Source organism: Trachymyrmex cornetzi, unplaced genomic scaffold (assembly GCF_001594075.2).
Source record: "Trachymyrmex cornetzi isolate Tcor2-1 unplaced genomic scaffold, Tcor1.1 scaffold123, whole genome shotgun sequence".
NCBI classification, from domain to species: Eukaryota; Metazoa; Arthropoda; class Insecta; order Hymenoptera; family Formicidae; genus Trachymyrmex; species Trachymyrmex cornetzi.
Window position 1 is genome coordinate 818,540 of NW_017295795.1, and position 21,126 is coordinate 839,665.

At 38.5% G+C, this 21,126-nt stretch overlaps 1 protein-coding gene across 3 annotated transcripts in view; it reads left to right on the forward strand.

The window, feature by feature from the left end:
• Window positions 1-21,126, forward strand: part of LOC108770135 (Protein tyrosine phosphatase 99A) — a 230,540-nt gene that overhangs the window by 130,814 nt on the left and 78,600 nt on the right. For all 3 annotated transcript variants that reach the window (XM_018521487.1, XM_018521504.1, XM_018521494.1), the window contains exon 2: window positions 12,068-12,191. In XM_018521487.1, the coding sequence (XP_018376989.1) occupies window positions 12,068-12,191 (124 nt within the window). The remainder of the gene's footprint in view (window positions 1-12,067; window positions 12,192-21,126) is intronic.

The following is a 21,126-nucleotide window of genomic DNA, read 5'->3' on the forward strand; positions in this document are numbered from 1 at the left end:
GTCGAGTTAGAATTCTGCCGATCTACGGACGAGACTCCTATGCGTCGTGATCGGCGTTCCACTATATGACCGGCGGAAACTTTGGTGAAAATAAAGATCGGAGCGTAAGTCGAATGTGGGAGAGTAATAGAAGCGTAAACGGAGTTTCTAGAAGGTGAAAATTGAGACAGTGAAACGTAAAAGAAGAGTAAATGCCTTTTTTATTGTCTCAATTTTCGTCTCCTAGAAGCTACGTTTATGCTTGTCATTCTCCCCTTACATTCGACTTACGCTCCGATTTTTATTTTCGCCAGAGAAGCTCGTCTCTCTTAGCTCTGATTCCACCAATGTAAGATTAACTTTAATCTCGGTTTAACTTATTGTTTATCTTTTTTATTTTTTAAATTGTTTTATTTTAGAATTAGGGAGAGATAAAAAATAAATTAAACAAAATTAAAGATAATTTTACATTGATGAAACCGAGCCTTAATGTCCTTAGAAGACAGCCTGATCATGCCTACAAAACTGCTCACAAATTGAAAAAAAACACTAAATTTTAATAAATATTTCTTTGAATAGTTCTAAATAAATATTTACTAAATGCAATTATACAGGGCCCAAGTATAAGACGTCATACTTTACGCTAAAAGAAACAATTTTTTTCCTTTTGCAGGAGAGCAGGTTGAAGTCAACAAATAAGCGCAAAAATTATTTATCGGACGCAATTTCGTTAAAGGAAAAAGTTTGTTTTAGCATAAAGTATCACGTCTTGTACTTCGCGGGCACGAATTTGAAAATAGCCTGCATATTTTTTAATACAAAAGCCATTAAGGGGAGGTCACTCAGGGTCACGACCTTGACAACATATGTCATCGGAGGTGGCTCTCCTTTTCTTAACATTTACCAATTTTTCTTTTGAAGCTTTTAATCTTAGTTTTATAAACTCAGTATTGTTTGTGTACGTAATATGCTTAGTGCTGTACTCTGTCGTTTGGTCCATACGAGTTATAAAACTTTTGTATTAAGGAAATATCTACGTCAGGTTGACAGCTTTACGAATTGAAAAAATGTAAGTTTTTAACTTTTTTTTTCAATTTTAGTATAAAGTCCACTGCAGCACCATCAAATTTTGCGTCTACTTTAATCCTGTAAAAGGATTTTTTTATTCCGTCCAGTAAATTCGGAGATTTATATCGATCTGCAATATTCCCCCACAATTTTGATCACTCCAGCATCCCCTTAATTTGAATTAACTATTATTTTTTTAATAAATATATTTAGATTTCCAATAAATTGTAATAACAAGGCTAAGGAGTCAAGCCAGTTGTTAATGCTTACATGTCTATTTACAAAAGTAAAAATGATAAAGTTGATATTTATTAATATTTACTCTAAGTAAAAAAAAATGTTTATTTAGTATATATACTATTCAAAGGAATATATAATAAGGTTTAGTAAATTTTTTTTCAGTGATAAGTGTAAAATATATGTGTTTTCAGTGTATAAGTGTAAAATATATGTGCATGTTTGAAATGTGTGTGTGTGTGTGTGTATTTGCGTTCCGTTAAACTTGATTGTGATACCCCCATGTATGTATGGGTATGACAATCGAAAGGGATCTAAGCGACAGCCAGGCTCCAGGTCTGTTTGAAATCTCCCAAAATTTTTGTATTCAAAATGAGGTAAATATATTCAGGTATTGAAACGAGAGGAAGCGAAAATCCTGAGTGCAAAAATGCAAGCAACACGAACAGACCTTCTGTCTTCTTGGCCGTTATTCAAAGTCCGTTCTTATTTTAAGATCGTCTTAAATAATGTCTTAAGTAATGCTAATATAGTCCCCTCTGATTGGCTTATGACGTCTTAAGATTGTTTCAAATATAAGAATCGGACTCTGATTTAGTGTTGCCAAGTCAGTAGAATTTCTACTAGATTTGGAGGTTTTTTCTTTTTACCGGAAGGTTTTTTGGGGATACAAAAGGGAAAATTTCCGGAGGTGGGTAGGAAAATGCAAAAAAGGCAAATTACAGCTAAAATATTGAGAAAATTGCAATATAAGATAACTTTCGAAAAGACTTGGCAATAGTGCCAATGAGAGTCTCATTAGTTCATGACATCTTAAAACTGTACTTAAGACAGTCTTAAATATAAGAATCGACTATGAATATCTCTAGGGAAACTAGTCGTTCTGTTCGCCGCGCGGAGATACGAGAAAGGAGGACGCGGTGTTTCGCCGAAATGTTTTCTCGACTTGACGATGCGGGCGGCTTGTCGTTTCGAGTACACAGTTATACCGCTCGCGCATATTCGGTTCTCCAAGTAGACAGGCGGCTACTGTACGGGTTAATTTGCCGACGCTGTTTTTGATGGGGGATATTTACCGCGAGACTCTCGGCATGGCCACTGCACCGACGGTCCACAACTGCCCTTTCCGTTTTACTCTTCACTCTCCCCCTTTCTCTTTTTCTCTGTCTCTTTCTGCCTCTCTATTTCCGTGACAGAGGCACGTTTTCACCCGGTTAGTAAAAGCAACGGCTCGCTGTTTCCGCGTCAAAAACCGCAACCAAAATTTGAAATAAATAACGCGCCGGCGTGTCCGAATCGAATCGAATCTAAATCGCAATCGTGTTATATACGCGGCTGCAGGCGATCGTCCTGTGCAATAGTGATAAACCATATATAGATTAGTGAGAAGCAGATTCTCTGTAATAACCAATAATTGAAAATAAAGAGAGGATCGATATCAAGATTGCAAGTTTCGGTTCAGATCGATCGTAATAGATATAGATACGAAGCGGACAACGAATGAGTAACCTTGTAATCCAAATGAGCAGCTAGTCGCTTTTTGGATATCCGGCGTGTTTAACAACGAGCTCGTATAGATATGATTTGATTAAAACGCTACATTACGTTAGTATCGCGTTATTCGTTGCAAATAATTCGAGGCGTGATTAACACAAACGACGTTGCGTGCACTCATTTCGCCCATGGGAAATATCAAGTTGCCGATGTAGCTCCACTCCGGGGCCCATTTATCGATAAACATCATACACAACCTATGGACATTGCTTCCGCATTTTGAGCGCGACCGCCGCCGCGCCGCGCCGCTGCCGCCGCCACGGTAAGCGCGATCATGAAATTCCAACAGTGCGATCATGATGAAGTTATTCAGATAATTCGAAGCACGAAGCGCGGGATGCGAGGTGACGTCTTGGGTCAAATACGACATTTTTATATAGTGAGATCTTACTGTAATTTTTCATTCCCTGTACGTACAGCTTCGAGGGGTAAAAAAGCGTCCCGAATAAAACGCGACAATGACAATCGTGCAAAGAATTTGTTGCTTTACGTGACTCTTACGATTGGCAAATGGGAAAAATTACATCGTCGTGTAAGGGCGGAAAATAAGCGGAAGCGCGAATTGGACGTTTCACTTAAAATGCCGTAATGTAGCCGTGCGTATGGAAATTTTCGCGGAGGGCAAATTCACGCGACAAGGACTCACAGCAGCGTATATATAGATATATGTATATGTGTGCATGACCCTTTAAACCGTGCAACTTTCATACGAAATATTCCTTTTTTCCCCCTTTTTTTATTTCTACTATTGCATTACGAATTATTTCGCTGGATATAGCGCGGAGAAGACGTATATACATACTGACGGTACATATATATATATCCGTATATATTATATATATATATAGATAAATGTACTAAATGTACGGAGAAGGCCTGACGACCGTACATATCTACGACAGATATGTAGCTAAAACGCGAATGTCCTCTCTCGCATACAGGCTCTCTCGTATGTATACTTATATGTAGTGTACGTAAAGAAAAGCTGACAGCCGGAAGCGGAGAGGTAAAAATGAATAAAAACGAAAGAGGACGAAGAGAAACCTTTCCACATTCGAGGGGGAAGAGCAGAAGGAAGGGAGGGCTCCAGTGTTTCCAAACGCACTCCTTGGAAACTGCCTTCTATTACGATTCGTCGGTCCGGGCACCTGGGTTCGTCCTCTCGCACAAAGGACCACGCAAATCCACCGTGAATCGAATCGATATCTCCAACGACGAACGAAGGTCTGGGGAATGGACCACGGACCAATTTCGTCCGAGACATCCCGTGATTTTTCACTTTGCGTACGCCTTCGTACCCTGTAATCCCATTCTTGAACTAACGACGGCGACATGTCGGCCGCGCAGGGAAAATATCGACGATTGTCGCGACGCGAGAGCATGATCGAGCATACATATTCAACGGAAATCGCCGTCGAATCTTGAGAAAAGCATTGCGATTTGTATCAATCGCTCTGACTTCTTCGCGTACACAATTATTATTATTATTAAATAAATCTAATGTTCACACGAATAATATATATACTTTTTTCTATTTTTATTAAAGTTAAAATAAAGTGAGATCCTAAATTCCATTTTAATTTAACGTTAAAAATAGATAGCGTTGAAAACAATTATAAGATTTGTGTCAATGTTCTTTAAATAAATAAATGCATTAGTTTCTTCCGCTTTAAATAAGAGATATCCCTTTAGCAGAATATATATTTAAATTTACACGCTATTTTGGAGCTATCTTACAATTATTTTCTGAAAAATAAATAGAAAAGAAAGAAAGAATGCATTAACTCCCTTTATCAGCAGCATATAAGCTTTCGTACTAAATAAAACTTTTTAATTTTTCTGTGTCTATATTGATAGAAGTAATATTTTACTTAGAAGAGAACACTTTTTCCTCGCTCTTGTAAAACGTTGAACGACTTTGAATACTCCCCAAGTAAACAGTAATTTTTGAAGTTTTCATCGCAATCCTAATACTACTGGAATTGTTAACAAAGTTAACTATTAGTATCATCAACTGTATATACAAACTATCATGACACTAATTTCCTTCAAACAAAAAAAAAGGGAAATATTAGGCCAAGTCGCGTTAATCTTGTCACAAATAACTAAAGTGTTAATTATGTCAATGACGTCGGTGAAAAGGAGAAACTTACGCGTCACAAGTAGGCAGAATGGGAGTACGGTTAATGGTTGAATACTGAGTTTTAACGGTGAAACGGGGTGAGAGATATTTACGTGGGAGCCATATGGTTGAGCAAGGCAAAACAGTTCTTAAAATGACGCTCGTAAATTCCGCTAAACGCGCTCGTAGAAATTTATATTCTACCCACCGTAAGAGAGGGACGACGTGGCGTCCTTCGGTGCATACGCGTGGTTATCCTGGTATGCACCAACTAATACACGCGCACCAGGGTACCTTCCGTATCGGTCATCCCGTCCTCCGTAACGGGAAATACTTTTAACAATTAATTTCATTGTAGGTACCGCCTAGTTTTTAACTTAGAAAAACTGTCGCGTAAATTCACCGAAGTTTTAACTCGTTACGTTGAGATTTAATTAGTCACCTCACGTATCTGTTTTGCATATTTCAGTTTACATTCAAGCAAAGATTTAACGTAAAAAATATCGTCTAGAAGATACACTCTTACAAGTCGGGAGATTATTTAGACTACACGGTTCCAATCGCGTTTGTTGCAATTGTCGTCAATTATTCGCGACGCGCTTCGACTTCGACATAAAACGACGTCATTATTTCATCGTGTAATTACCTTCAGCGGTAAATAATCCGTATAATAATAAAATTTTCACTTTGCGGAAAGTTCAAGCATGGTAGCCGCTCTGCGCGAAGCAAGTGACCGGGGATCTATAAACATTCTACGGAATTTATAAACGTTTCACTCCCCCGGGGAGCGAGTCGTTTGAATATTGCAAAACGTTAAGTGTAGGAATCTGTATAACGAGACTCGCACGCGTCCAGCCCGCTCGATTTTACTTTGCCGCACGTCCGTCGGTGGCTTTGTGCAATGCAACGCGCTCGACTTGCGGCTCGGATAAAGAAACGTCCACTGTTGACCCCGTAAAGCAGAAAGCATGAATTATTAATGAAAGGCCGCAACGCACGGCGGGTGGTAGAGCGATGCAGCGGCGCATACCCTGTTTAAATGGTATAGAATTAATGGGCAATCGAGAGAGAGAGAGAGAGAAATGTGTGTGTGTGTGTGTGTGTTTCCCATAGCACCTGCTCTGGAGAAAATTAACGTAAAGACTTGCAATTGATTTTAATTTCATTTCATTGAATATCGTGAGTACTTTTTTGCTAGAATAGAAAATAGAAATTGACGAGGCAATCACCGTACGTACTGCAAAAACGAGAAAACGAAAGAAAAGGCAGGAAAAAAGTATAAAATTTCATCTCATGATATAATTAATCTCTTGTCTAAAATCATAAAGCTTATAAGCTAAATCATGATGAAAGGCAGATTCGGCTATTTATATCAATTTTTACGTGTATGGAAGGCAAAGTTTAGATATGATATAAGCGTTTCCTGTTAAAATAGATTAGTAAGTGTTATAATATAGAGAAAAGTACTCGAGGAAACAAAGATGCGTTGGTCGATTACATAAAAAGGCTAAAACTTAAGGGAAATATTTTTCCCGTGGCACAAGAGAGTTGATTCGTTCCGGATCTTGTTTGTTTCACGTACTCTTCCGCTCAAGCAAAGAAAACCCCGATAGCCACTCAAGACGCGCGTATAATGTGCTCCCTCTCCCTTCCATTCACTTTTTCGTTTACCAACCGGAAATGCTACCTTGTGAAATTAATAATTTGCGAACGACGGCTTCATAGTAAATCTCATTTATTCCGTTTCCATGCCTTTGAATTTTCTTCCGTTATATCATCGTGCGGAAATGCAAGCAGGTACGCGAAAGGCGCGCGGATTGCAAACGAGATAACATTAAAAAATCTAATTTATTCAAGAGTCTAATATAACGAGCTTCTTATTAATTATAAAACTGGTCGTAGCTTTTCATAAAGTAAAACAATAAGCATGAGTAATGTCCATAACGCTGGTCACGAGTGGATTTTACGCGATTCATTGATGTTTATTAGTTTACGTCTTATCTTTTTCCTAAATAGTTACTTTTTACACATTTACAAAGTATCTTGTATCATATTAAAAAAATACCATCCATTATAAAATTCGTGATGCATACGTGTCTCTGTGTGATAGAATCCATTTAATATTACTGACAAGCTTATCATCGAATGATATATGATAGGTATAAATTATATAGATAAATGTACGTCTGTTTATTGATATTTATTATTATACTTTGTTCTTGAATACGTGTTTACGAGGTAGCTTGTATTTCATTACTATAAAAATAATACGATCTATGATAAATTCTCATATGCGAGTATTTCTCTGTGTGATGAAATTAATTCGATATTATTGAGATTATCATCGAATAATAATATATGCAGACATAAATTGCATAGACAAGTGCACGTTCAATCATGTAAAAGTCATGCCAGTTAATGCAGTGAAAATAAATTGGGCAGGTATTAATTGTGCAGACAAGTGCGCATTTAATCACATAAAAATCACATATCTACAGGCTAATGCGGCGAAATAAATGGTGAATTAAAATGTCTCGTTATATATAACTTTTCTGTCAGATCGACCATCATATCAAGCCATATTGAGCAAATACAAATTGCGCGGACAAGCGCGCATTTAATTACGTTAAAATCACGTAAATTAACGCGACTGATACGTAAATTAGCAATACTAAATATACAACCTTTCATAGCTCTGCTCTCTGGTTGGCACGTATTCAATACTTAATATCGAACCGGGCATTGTATGGTAGTCGTGTAATTCATGTAAATCGAGTACCGCGGGGAGAAGTTCTTCTCAGCGTGCGAAATTTTTCTCAGCGTCGGTGTCACGGCGTGTGGTAACGGCCGACATAAACAGCGGGAGCACAGCCGCGCGCCGGCAGAAAGGCCGCGCAGAGCGAGGTCAGAAAAGGATGACGACTCCATCCTGAGAGGTTGGAGGTCCCTGCTCTCATTTATGATCTTATGCAACGTGCGCGCAATGTTATATTTCGCCGCGCCGCACGCCGGTGCATATTAAACGCCCGAGCCTTATCCGATGTGGCCGCTGCACCGCCGCCGCCGCCGCGGCGCCGAGAGCGTGATCGGTGTTTCCTTCTCCTTCGCGCAAATAACTTCGGCGAGAAGAGTCTCGCGAAGGTTGTATTCAACCGGGTACGTCACGTTTACGACACGAGTGCCTGCAGGATATACGTTAATATTTAACAAGCAAAATTGAACTTCAAGAACTTGCAAACTGAATAATGATTTTTATTTTTAACTTTGGTTTACGCGCGTGAATTTAGTTCTCGAATTTGCTATCTTCGTAATGCATATTGTGACTTATTGTCTGTTCTCCTTTTTCGCTCACATCGACAATGATCTTGAGCATTTATATGTTCTCCGAAAATATTGCATATAAATTACTGGAATTTGCGAAAATTTGTAATATACGTACCGTATGCCGCAATATTTTTGTACATTTTTGTATACGATATCTTTTAAGAATGACCTCTGCAATCGCCTTTTCTCGTGATAAATAAACGTGGCTCGCACAAAACTATTTCGTGATCGATTTTTCCGTAATGAAAATTGGATCCGAGGCTTAATTATCAAACCGTCAAAGCGGATGAAGACCTATCAAGTGAGGCACCTTCGTAATTATGTGCATCTTGCACATCGTATAAAAAAAAGTAATGTTTGTTATACGCCGCACTGTGCTGGTTTATAATTACATAAATTAAATCCACTATTAGTTCATTCAAAAACAAAACGCTATAATAATCTACACTAAATATCTTAATAATTTAAATTTTAGTCATTTATAAAAATCATAATTTATTATCTATGTTAAATTAATCTAATTGTAAATTTAATTTACATTAAATATTTTAAATTAGATATCTCAATAATTTAACTTTATCTAAGTAGTTTCAAATAAGCGCAAACGTGTGGTGTAGTAGACAGTAGAGATGGGCGATGTTTCATTGATTATACAAAAATCGATGTTTTTGCCCATTTAATAGGATGGACAAAAACATCGATTTTTGTATAATCAATGAAACATCGCCCTAGACTGGACAGCGCACAGGTCGACTGGTCAGTTACCAGGTATGTAAATATGAAACCGGAATTTACCAATAGATGACCATAGCTGTCAATGTAGTTGCCGTTAGACTGAGTCATTGACGCCATTTCCTTGTTCCGACATCTGACAAAGATTTTCAACTCACAACAATACAAGTTTCATACAACAGTATAGTTTGTAATAGCGTTGAACATGTCGAATTTTGTGCCTGAAAACTACGATTTGCGGACAGCATTGATTTTCTGTTACCATTTGAAGAAAACTGCTGCAGAATCGCATCGAATGCTTGTCGAAGCTTACGGTGAGCATGCTCTTGGTAAATCACAGTGCTTTGAGTGGTTTAAAAAATTCAAAAGTGGCGATTTTGACGTGAGAAACGAAGAACGTGGAAAACCACCGAAAAAGTTTGAAGACAGCGAATTGCAAGCATTGTTGGATGAGGATGACGCTCAAACTCAACAACAACTCGCGGATCAATTGAATGTGACACGAGAAGCCGTCTCCATACATTTGAAATCCATAGGAAAGATCCAGAAGATGGGAAAATGGGTTCCACATGAACTGAATGAAAGACAGCAGGAAAACCGAAAAACCACTTGCGAAATGCTGCTCGCCAGATACAAAAGAAAGTCATTTCTCCATCGAATTGTGACTGGCAATGAAAAGTGGATATATTTTGAGAATCCTAAGCGTAAAAGATCATGGGTAACTCCAGGCGAACCATCGACATCGACTGCAAGGCCAAATCGCTATGGACGGAAGACAATGCTCTGTGTTTAGTGGGATCAGAAAGGTGTGATCTATTATTATGAGCTGCTAAAACTTGGCGAAACCGTTAATATTGAACGCTACCGACAACAAATGATCAATTTGAATCAAGCTTTGCGTGAAAAACGACTGGAATATCAAAAAAAACAGCACAAAGTGATTTTGCGTCATGATAATATATCATCACACACAGCAAAACTGGTCAAGAAAACAATTGAGGCGTTTGGTTGGGAAATACTTTCGCATGCGGCTTACTCACCAGACTTGGCTCCGTCCGATTACTACTTATTTGCATCGATGAGACACGCACTTGCTCAGCAGCGCTTCACTTCTTACGAAGATGTACGAAAATGGCTAGATGACTGGCTTGGCTCAAAAGAGCAACAATTTTTTTGGCGTGGCATCCACAAATTATCAGACAGGTGGGAAAATGTATAGCTAGCGATGGGGAATACTTCGAATAAAATATTTTTTATCATTTTCATGCAATAAACGTGTATTTTCTGTTAAAATATTCCGGTATTATTTACATACTTGGTATACTAGAGATCCCGGGTTCGATCCACGGCAGAACCGAAAATTTTCTCACACTCGTAGCTCCTTTTAGAAAGCAATGGTAAACCACCGAGTAGTATAGGTACTCTTGCCTAGGAAACCTCTCTACCAAAAATTGCCAGAATCGGTGTTTAAACTGTAGTTCTTCATATACCTTGTGTACGTTCAATGTGCACGCACAGGTATATGATAGAATCTCTAGAAATAAGAGTCTGGACAATGTTGATCTGAAGCAAAATAGCGACGATACTTACCTACTACATTGCAAGTTGCTTGTAAATAGTGATTGTGAATTAGGTAAATTGATTTGATTTTTTTCGTAACATCCACAGTACAACAACCAGTTATTTCTGCAAAGTGATAAATTTTCGACTATTAAAGAATCAAACTATTAAAGAAAGGTTAGAATGTCATTTTTCTATTTTATAGTGTCTGTACATTTGCCTTCTTCTTAATTTCTTTTATCTCAATTAAATAAAATTATATATGACTCTTTATATGAGTTGTCAGTTTTTCAGCACATTAACATCTTTCTAAATGTGATGCCTGATTGAGCATCAAATTATTCAAAATTGCTTGTCAATTCAATTTAATTCGTAATATATTACAATAGTTTAATTGCGTTTATAAGTCCGGAAAACCAATTTGGTTGCACAATTCGAATGACTACAAATATGGTATATATGCATGTATATATATATAGCATATACATATATATATATAATTCACATTGAATTATTTAAACATTAAAGATCCGACTTCGACCATTATAGGCAATTAATTTCTAGTATTTATTTGTTCTCTCTCTGTCTCTCTCTCTCTCTCTCTCTCTCTCACATATACGGTCTAAAATAAGATTTCTTATTGTTTATCTGGATTAAGCTTAAAATCAATTTACTTAATTCACAATATTTCGATACTTTTACGCAGCTTACAATAGTAAGTATCGTTGCCATTTTGCTTTAGATCAACATTATCCAGACTCTTACTTCTAGGAACTCTAGTATATGAGAGGAAGGCGCCTACGCGTTGGTGATAGCACTTAAGGTATTTGAAGAAGAAATAGTTTCACATTATTAGTTTGAATCAATTAGATCGTACATACATTCAGAAAAATTATAACTTGTTTTATATGCTAAACCGGTTTAATCATAAATTAAATTATATTAAAAATTGTTTATATTTTATTTATAATTGCAACAAATTTATTCCTACACGCAGCAATTTAATATGTTTAAGATATATTTGAGAGAAAAATCTAACACGACTATAAAATTGTCGACACGATCGACGGAACATTGCAAGCGTTTCTATTTCGTGACAAGATTGTTTCGGAAATATGTATATCATAAGTATTCGTGTAAAGCTTGTGATACGCGTGTTTGCATTACATGTCGATACCGATACAAACGTCTGTAAGAAATATCAACTACGTGACTTCAACTTTTGAGAAAATAAATTTCAGCTTAAGGAACTGGAGCGAGTTAGCGTTATACTGTAAACGCGTCGTGGTCGTATATACAGCTACTGTAACTACTTTAAGGTAATGCTTTTCCTAAGTAGTTGGCACATCGTGTGCACAGTTATATTTGTTTGGTTAATAATCGCGAAAATTTACCTAGTAATAATCCGCGGTGAAATTTTCGACAGTTCGACAATTTCCACAGCCACGAGTTGCACAACAGCATCACGAATGATAAAATTTCTGCTTTCAGACGTGCCTGATCCACCGGAGCGACCACTTGTCATAAGTTACACGTCCAAAGCCGTGAATATATCGTGGGCACCTGGTGTTAATTCCCACAACACTCCAATTTCGCAGTACGTCATCTACACCCGGTAAGTCCGTTAAATATTGACTCACGAAAAAAGCTCCCTTGCTCAAGCCAACTCGCCGATATGGCGCTCTGAATTTACTCAGATAACTCGGAAATTGCAAATATTATATTAAAAGCGTAATTTTTGTTTTGTAAATAGTAAGATGGAAATCGATGTGATAAATTGACGTAGAGACGTTGTCGCCGTCACGTCGCGAGCTTGTACACATAGAGAGATGCAAAGATTAAAGTAAAAAATTAATTCTTTCAATTTAACCAGCGAGTCCTCTTTCCCTGTAATGTCATTTAGGAGTTACGTCGTGACGTCAGTCACTAAACTTTACTGTTGATTTTCACGACATGCCACTGTCGCTTTCTCGCGGAAGTTGAGCAAATTGCTACGCCGGAGTGAATTAATGTCGCTTTTTCGCGGGGAAAACATTTTTTAATAGGAAAAAAATCGGAGCATCTCTACGGGACACGCCCGGAAATAGCTCGGTTTACGCTCAAGTAGATTTCAACCTGATTATCTTACGTGTAGGACTAGTGGCCTGGCTTTCGTGGTCCTCACTCGTGTTAGGGGGTGGAAGAAGAAACGGATAAAATAAAAGGAATTACCGAGAATAAGAACCGCGGTGTCGATAAGCACCCTTTGTTCTCCGCTGCGTCTCTTGGTTCCGTTATCTCTCCCTTTTGCCCCTCCCCTCTTCCACCCAACCCGTTCCGCTGGGTCTCTTGACCCCGCGACCGACTTCCACGTTTTACCCATTGCTACGCCATCACCTTTTCGTTTACCCACGAATTTCCCCTTCGATGCCGCCGGTAAAGCCAAACTACCAGCGTTGCAATATATACGTCGTATTAGAAAAAAAATGTAAAAACGCCGGAATAACGCATAAAACTGGAAAAATATTTTCGTACCATTGTGTGGTATATAAACAATATAATATATACAACGAAAACTATACATACACGAATGTATGTACTCATGACGGTACGTTCTGCAAAACTACCGCGAATATGGAAATCGCAAATACGAGAAAGAGGAATATATAGAAAGATTAAGGTTGAATAAAAAAAACAAATGTAAAACCCCGAAATAAAGAGCACAATTTTTCGATTTTTCATTTAATCTCATCTTAAATAGAAAATTTACGCTTAATTTTTAAGACTATATGTGTTTGTGAGTGGCAAATATTCCTTCCTAGAAAAATGCATGACTTGTTAAAAAAAGCAAAAAGATAAAAAGTTGTTTCCCTTTTTATTCGTTATTATGTTTGTTAATTCCTCCGAGAGTAATGTTTTCGAATCTAAAAAGAGATTACAAATATCGAATGTACAGGAATACATGAATAAAAAGTCGTAAATCAGGGAGATTCTGTTTTAACATCTGCACAAATTGAAGATATTGAATGCTGTTAAATCTAATTCTAATAATGTTAAATCCGCTCTCTTTATTTACGATCATTTATAGAAATTTTGTACGTTATAATTACTCTCTTAGTATAAAGAAAGGACAATTTAAAGACGCTTGAATCTCTTATTTTAGAATATTTTCATTAAAAAAAATGTGTAAAAAAGTGTGTTTCTGCTCTCCATGGAGTTTGGCAAGTTTTCAGCGATTTAAAAAATTCAGTCGATGATATACTCTTTATATAATAACGTAAAGCCTAGCAAAATTGCTTTCTATCGACCGTTAGCGATGTATTTGTGAACTTGTACCTCGGCCAACTACGAGCACTCCACGTTTCGATCTGGTCATACCGAAAGGGTTAATTTGCACCGATGCGATACGCCGTGGTAGTCATCGAGCTCACGTTTCGATTTCGATGCAGCGATGAGTTAATTCAATCGATGCATTGTACTGCCCGAACCTTCTCTATCTTTGAAAGGAAAAAAGAAATAAACGAGAGGAAAAAAGAAATAAAAATGTCGGTACAGTTTTATTATTAAATCCCCACATTGCCGGACGTTCATTTCGCTACGCAACGCGGAACATCGCAGTTCTCTCGTTCCCTGGAAGGCGAATACTCGCGCGAGACTACGAGCGGATGGAATTCTTAATCAAGTTTCCATTTTCTTTCTTTTTTTCCGCCCCTATGTCTCGACCGCTCGGTTGCCGCCGCCCCGCGCGCGCTTTCTTCCCTTTCTTCCGGTCGCGAAGCAGACAAAACCCCGAGAGTAGAAGTTGTAGGAAATAATATATCAGTCGGTGTCGTTATGGTCGCCGAATATTGAAGTTTCGCCCCGCGAACCATTTCGCCTTGCCGCTCGGGCTGGCAGGCCCTTTCAGAAAACTATCGTAATACCTCATAGAACTTGGAAAATATTAGTTTTATAATAAAGTTCGGTCGAACTTCGTTCAGCCGAGCAAGTGAGAGCAAGAACGAGAGCAAACGCGCGCGCGAGAGAGAGAAAGAGAGCCTCGCGGACGGGCTGCACAATCGTTTCGTTCGAAGATTATTAATCTTCGCGGAAATCAACCGCCGTTTTGACGAGGTTCTCCTTGCAATGGCATCTCACCGATCCTCCAGCTGGAAATGACGTCGACACGCTGCCAACACCTTCCGACGGTCGTATATAATCACGCCAGCATCACAAATCCTCCAATACGAACAATATAATACTCGTCAAAAAATGTGGATTACACTGTTAAATTCATAATGTCAAGTTACATTCAATTCAAGTTATTTTTAATTATTTCTATAGATCTCCTAGTCAATATGTCGTTAATTTAATTAAAAATGGAGTTAAACAATTTAAACACAGACACATACTCATGAAAATATAATTAAATTCGAGACTCATTTAGTTTATTATTTATTGAATACATATATTAATTTGGATGTTTACTTTGAAATTGACCACAAGAATGGTTTAATTTACGTTTAGACACACATACGAAAGTTAGAAATAATAAAATGTTATTTTAATTCAAGAGGAATTGGGTTGCCATTGCTCTCCTTTGACATTTAACAGTTTATTACTAGTAAGAATCGCGAGCGACACGAATAATATATGTCCTCTATTCCCATACGCGACACACGGAAAACATTATAAAACACCTAAAACACCGGTAACTTACGGAAATACGCGGCGTACATCCCACTTTTGGTATGTGCCGGCCTCCCTTGCAATTTAGTAACCATTTGCCACATATGTTCGGATTAAAAAACATTTGTGAAACTTAAATGTATACACGTTATACACGGCCAAACACGTTTTCAATTTGCCACTGCAACGTGCATCCCGTGCAAACGGCAGCGAATTCGGACAACATCCGGGTGCAGCGCACCACCTCTCCTCTCCTCTCCTCTCCTCTTTTCTCCTCTTCCCTCTCCCCCACGAGCTCCACGTCGCCGATCATTTATCTCCGTAATATCAGAAAAGTGGCGAGGAATAAATGCCGCGACCGCGTTTATTAGACGGGACGGACTATCGATCTTAGTGTGTTAGGTGTCCCCCGTGGGCGGCCGATCAATTTCCCGGGATTCCTCCGCTTAATCTTCCCGCGTTTTGTTAAACGTATTAAAATGGAATTCCAATTTCGCGCAAACCTACCGACACCAAGAGAGCCTGCGCTCTCGTTTACAGCTCGACGATCGTGCACGATCTGCGAGTTTTAATTACTTTTGTCTCGCGCGCGTGTACTCATGTGCAGTTAGAGCTCGCTTCTCGCGGCTCAGTTTCCGGTTAGGATCGACTTTCAGTCTTGCAACAGAATAAATCGGGGAAGGCCTTTTCGACTTTTCACTACAGAGGCGTACGCTCTCAGGCAGCCACTCAGCGAGTGCATTTAACGAGCGTTAAATGAGTATTTCATTGTACGTCGTCGCGCGAATAATAGTCTAGGAAACGCTTCAGTTTTCGTCGGACACTTTCATTCAATTCGATGTAGTACAAAGAGTACCATCTCGCGACATCGCACACGCGTGAATGTTGTTTTGCGCGCTTGTAAAAATCCAGATTTCCCAATAGAGGAAAAGCTGGAAGGCTATAATGTTTACAGGGAAAATGACGTTTACTTCCGTGGTGGCTCTTCAAAAGATTCTTGCCAGGCTTATTTCCAATTTCATAAGCTGCAACTATCTTACAAGAAATTTTTCAGAGGTAGGAAACAGATGTGTAATATATATACGCTCTCGCGGAAATATTGCGTTACTGATGGTAGCTTTATACGCCCAACGTCGAGAGATAGATGCCCGTCGAAAAATCCCGCTTTTGAATTAATAGTAGCTAAAATCCGGCAGGAAAAGAACGGTTTTGCTGAAGTAACTAAAAATTTAACTAGATACAGATCTAAAAATAATTTTGTTGGACCACCAAAATAATTACGTAGAAATCTCAAGTATAATGAGCCATGCTGCAAAAAGTTTTAAAATTCTTATAACAAGTTTGAGCATCCTACATAATTATTTTGATCCAAATAAAATTATTTTCAATTCTGTATCTACACTGAGAAATAAAAATTGTTCATTAATTTAATTAATTTAGTCAAACATATTATATTTGACTTAAATACATTCTTCAAGGAAAGAAAGAAATAAAGATAACTAAATTAATTTAGTCGAATGAACAGTTTTTTTCTCACTGTAGCTAAATTACAATTTCTGCAAAATTATTCTTTTCGTGTAACTTTCGTGAATACATTAATGTGTGTGTACAATTACAATACATTAATGTGTACAATAAATATCGTCGATACTTATTAAGAAACTTATACATCTTTCTTCTTTTTTTTCTCATTTCTTCTGAGATATTGGAGAAAAGGTAATGGCGTAACGTTATCTCTTTCCGCCAAAGACCGCGGATTAAATGTAGCGTATCAGCTCGAGTCGGCCGTGAAAGTCTGGAATAAGTGAGCAGGATTAATTAAGACTAGCGCAAACGCGACCCAACATAATCGGGTGACGTTAACTCCGTGCCTTAATTCCGGGGCCGTAAACTGTTCTTCGCAGCGTCGTGAAAGGTAATGCGAGATACGTGACGTCGTTGATCACGCGTCGAAACGCTATAGATCTCACTCTCTCTCTCTCTCTCTCTCTCCCTCTTTCTTTCTTTATCCAATCCTGCGTTCTCTCTCGGCCATTACGAGGCGAATTTTGCAGCTGACGCTGGATTAAGAACTCGAACGTATGAAAAACTCCTTGCACTTACCGAATATATAATTTCAACGTTGACCCAGGCGCATTTACGAGATCACGTATATATGTTTGGATAACGGATGCTGGGATTAATTCATAACCCGTACTTCCATCCTGCTACTTGATTAGTTTTCCGATAAACGATTAATCCCGTAGCGAGTGATATATGTATCACGATTACCGACATCTGAAACCGACATCCGTGCTCCTAATAAAATCTCCTTTCATAAAAATACTCATATGCGATGACATGCAATAATTGGTCTTTCTTGGACCGTAATAACTGACACTACAACTAATCTTAGAACGTGCTATTATAAATAGCTTTGCTTCTACGTACTCTCGCGGTATTTTATACGAGTTTAAATTTAAATTCGATTTCACAAAGTGAATATATCGACGAATATAAGTCGTATAATCTTAAGTATTCTTGAGAGAAATTAACTCTCGTTTCATTTTAACAGTGTCGAGTTAGAATAATCGATATTTGTACTAGTTTCGAAAAATGAAACGTGCAACGTTGCGTATGAAATTAAAAATATGTATAAATACACAGGACACAAAACTTTCAAATTACGTTACAATTTAATGTAATGTCCGGGTCGAAATATAAAATGTTAAAATGCAATATATATAATTTAAATATTTCACAGGTCATATGTCATACATTTTACTGGCGATGCTTTTTTGTGCATGATAACTTGGTTTGCCAGAAATGTTTTGATTTAGTTTTTCGCAGCAATCAAAAATTGCGGAAAATTCTGAAATGTTTGGCGTGGAAACGAAACGGAAATTGTTGCCGATACTGCCACACGCGAGAATACCGTTATATTCCTTCTCTCCCACGTTGCATCAATTACGTCATCGTCGGAAGATCATCAGCTTTCGTTAAAAGCCGTTCTGTTATTAAAATCCATAGATGCAACGCGCTTTTCGAGAGTAAGATTGATGCGGCAGGAGCGAAACGAGATTAAAGAGAAAACGTTCTGATCCTTGTCGAAAATCTCACGGGGATCCTTCCGCCTTCGCCACGAATCTTTTATCTTCTACGAGGCATCTCGCCCGCCGCCGCGCACCGCTCGGAGATGTAATTTCGGAAATTGTGTGCGATTGTTGCTATGTTTATGTGCACGAACCTGCAGCATTCCAACGTCCGCCTGGTTAATCGGCCATTGTGAAAATTAGACAGAAAACTTAATTATAAGATTCCTGATTGGTTGGATCCTCTGGAGGCTCACTTCGCAGAAAAGACCAGAATATCTCAGTCGGATTCTCAGCGCGATAACAACATTTAGAATTACACGCAATGCCATTCTCTTCTCGCGATACCGTTTGTGTTTCTGAATAATGTATCATCCTTGAAGTGAATAATTATTATAGTTTATCGCTTTTATGATATAAAAACTGAACATAATGTAAATATCCGATTTATTTTTTGCTTTTAATCCTCTGCAATTTGCGTCTTTTTTTTGGCACAAATTTTATTTTAGCTCAAATGTTAATTTTTATTAAATAAAGGTTTTGACATTTAAAAATTAAAAAACTGCTAATGTATCGGAGCTTTTGAAAAGTAACTTTGAATTTTTTTTTAAAGCCTATACTGAAAAATTTCTAGTTGAAAATAAACAAACTAGAAGACTCTAATTATATCAGTCAGATAATTCTGTTTCAACTAAGATTATAATAGATTCGACCAAGAAAAATCCGTCCATTTTCAACCAGAATTCAAATTAATGCAATCAGATTGTTTTTCTAGTGTGGAATAGTGAAAAAAACTTGAACTGGACAAAAAGGATCCACATTGGGTAAAAATAACTGCAGACAGAGAGTTAAAATTAAGATTGCACTGATATATCTTTTACGTTTTAAATAGCCAGCAACTTAATCAAACATTTATTAAACTGGTTTCTGAAGCAATTAGTGAATATTTCTGCAAAGTAAAACTAAGGCCAAATTTTTCTACACCGGTGCTTTAACGTGGTATAGAGATACATGAATTATACGACGGACCATATCGCTTCCCTGTTTGCACATGTAGTGTCAACCTTCTGAATAAACAAGACCTTTTAATTAAGCGCGCTTGTGAGAACCGCACCCTCGTTGCGGACCCTCAAAGACGTTGCCTGTAGACGCGACTACGCGCTGTTATCCTGTAGAATGATTTAAAACCGAAGTACGGAGAAAAGCAAGGATGGAGAAAAGCAAGCGTTGAGTGGAACATGACGCGGAGCTGGCCAATTTCACAGCTGCCAAAAAAGACCAAGTCAAAAATTACGCGCGGGAAACTCTCCGGGACGCATAGCGAGGGAAAACTCGCTCGTGTGGCAAAGGCTAACGGCGCTCTTAACGTCGTAACGAACAGCCATAAAGGGATACGAAGGGCCATTGGTACCGAAACGCGAGGCGATCGGCCGGACCGAGAACGTGGCCGAGATTTATTGGCCACGGCACGATTTATTTGACGCGTTTAAATGCCTACTTTATCGTGCTGGCCGATGGGGCGCATATACCCATACACAAGCACATATACACAGCTTCGTTCGGTTCCATCCTCGCTTCTGCTCCTTTTTCCATCCTCGACGGTTTGGCGCGTCGTCCATCGGCCGAGATTTTCAAGGTGTTTTCGCACGAACAACGCCGATGGAACCGCGCCGCGCCGCGCCGCGCCATCCACGCGATGTGGTGGCGTAATCGTGTAAAATTCGCCGGGGCGTTATGGCGCTTTTCTCTAAAAGAAATCTTTTCCAACGTGATTCCGGAATTTTTGGTGCTCTCCACGGGCACTTTCACACAGTGATAATACTTGTGAACTGATAAGTCGGATAATTGTTTTAATCACCTAAGCATTATATCCATAATATGGCGCGCGGAAAAAATTTCCAATTTTATTTCTCTCTGAAACAAAAAACGAACGTTTTATTATATAACGTATATAACGGTACGCTGCTTGTATAAGTTAATCAACGTATGTTGTTGTGTGTGCGTTTAATCTTGAAATTCTAAAGCCATTGAACATTTTATTTTTCGTGCATTTTTGTAATTTTCTTCTCGACTCACTAAGTGATTACAGCTGTCCTTTATTCATAGTTTCAGATAATTTTCGAGAGGATAAAGAGGATTGAGATAAAGAGAATTAAGAGCTTCTAAGAGATTTCATCTCTGTAGAGGCGGATTGCTCGATTCAGAAGAGCCTTCGGAAGATTTGTTAAAGCAAAAGCTCGTCTCGCCATAGCCCTCCCATACGTTTCTCCGAGCCGTTTGAAACGCGTACGTGATACCCGCGATTTAAGGGGCTAGAGAAATGTGATAAACGTTCGCGTACGAGGTCGATTTCGAGCGTTTATCTAACTGTCGCGCGTCGGGCGGCGCGGCGGGCACCGGTTTATGTCCGGTTGTGACTTTTCCCGATCATCGACTCTCACCGACTTTATTATCAGCGCGCGGCACTAAATGCACCGGCCGAAAATCGATGATGCGATAAGCCAACTTGACCAGATTCGTTTGCATATCTGCGGTACGGAATGGCCAAGCGGGCGGCGTTAACAGCCGTCGCGCGAACATATTAATCCGTATATTAACTCTTCGCTATTGCCCCGCCCGTGGAAAAACGTTCGGCGAGACACTGAATCATAGCCGGACCGGCGTTTTAATCTCCTTTATATTATGCCCGCGTTGCCCGGGTGTGCAGATATCAGGTTTAATCTTTCAACAAATATGAACAAAAAATATTATATTAAGAAATACTTTTACCAGAGACTCTCACGCTTATTTATTAACTGCTATCTCCTGCAATATCTTCTCTCCATCGACAGG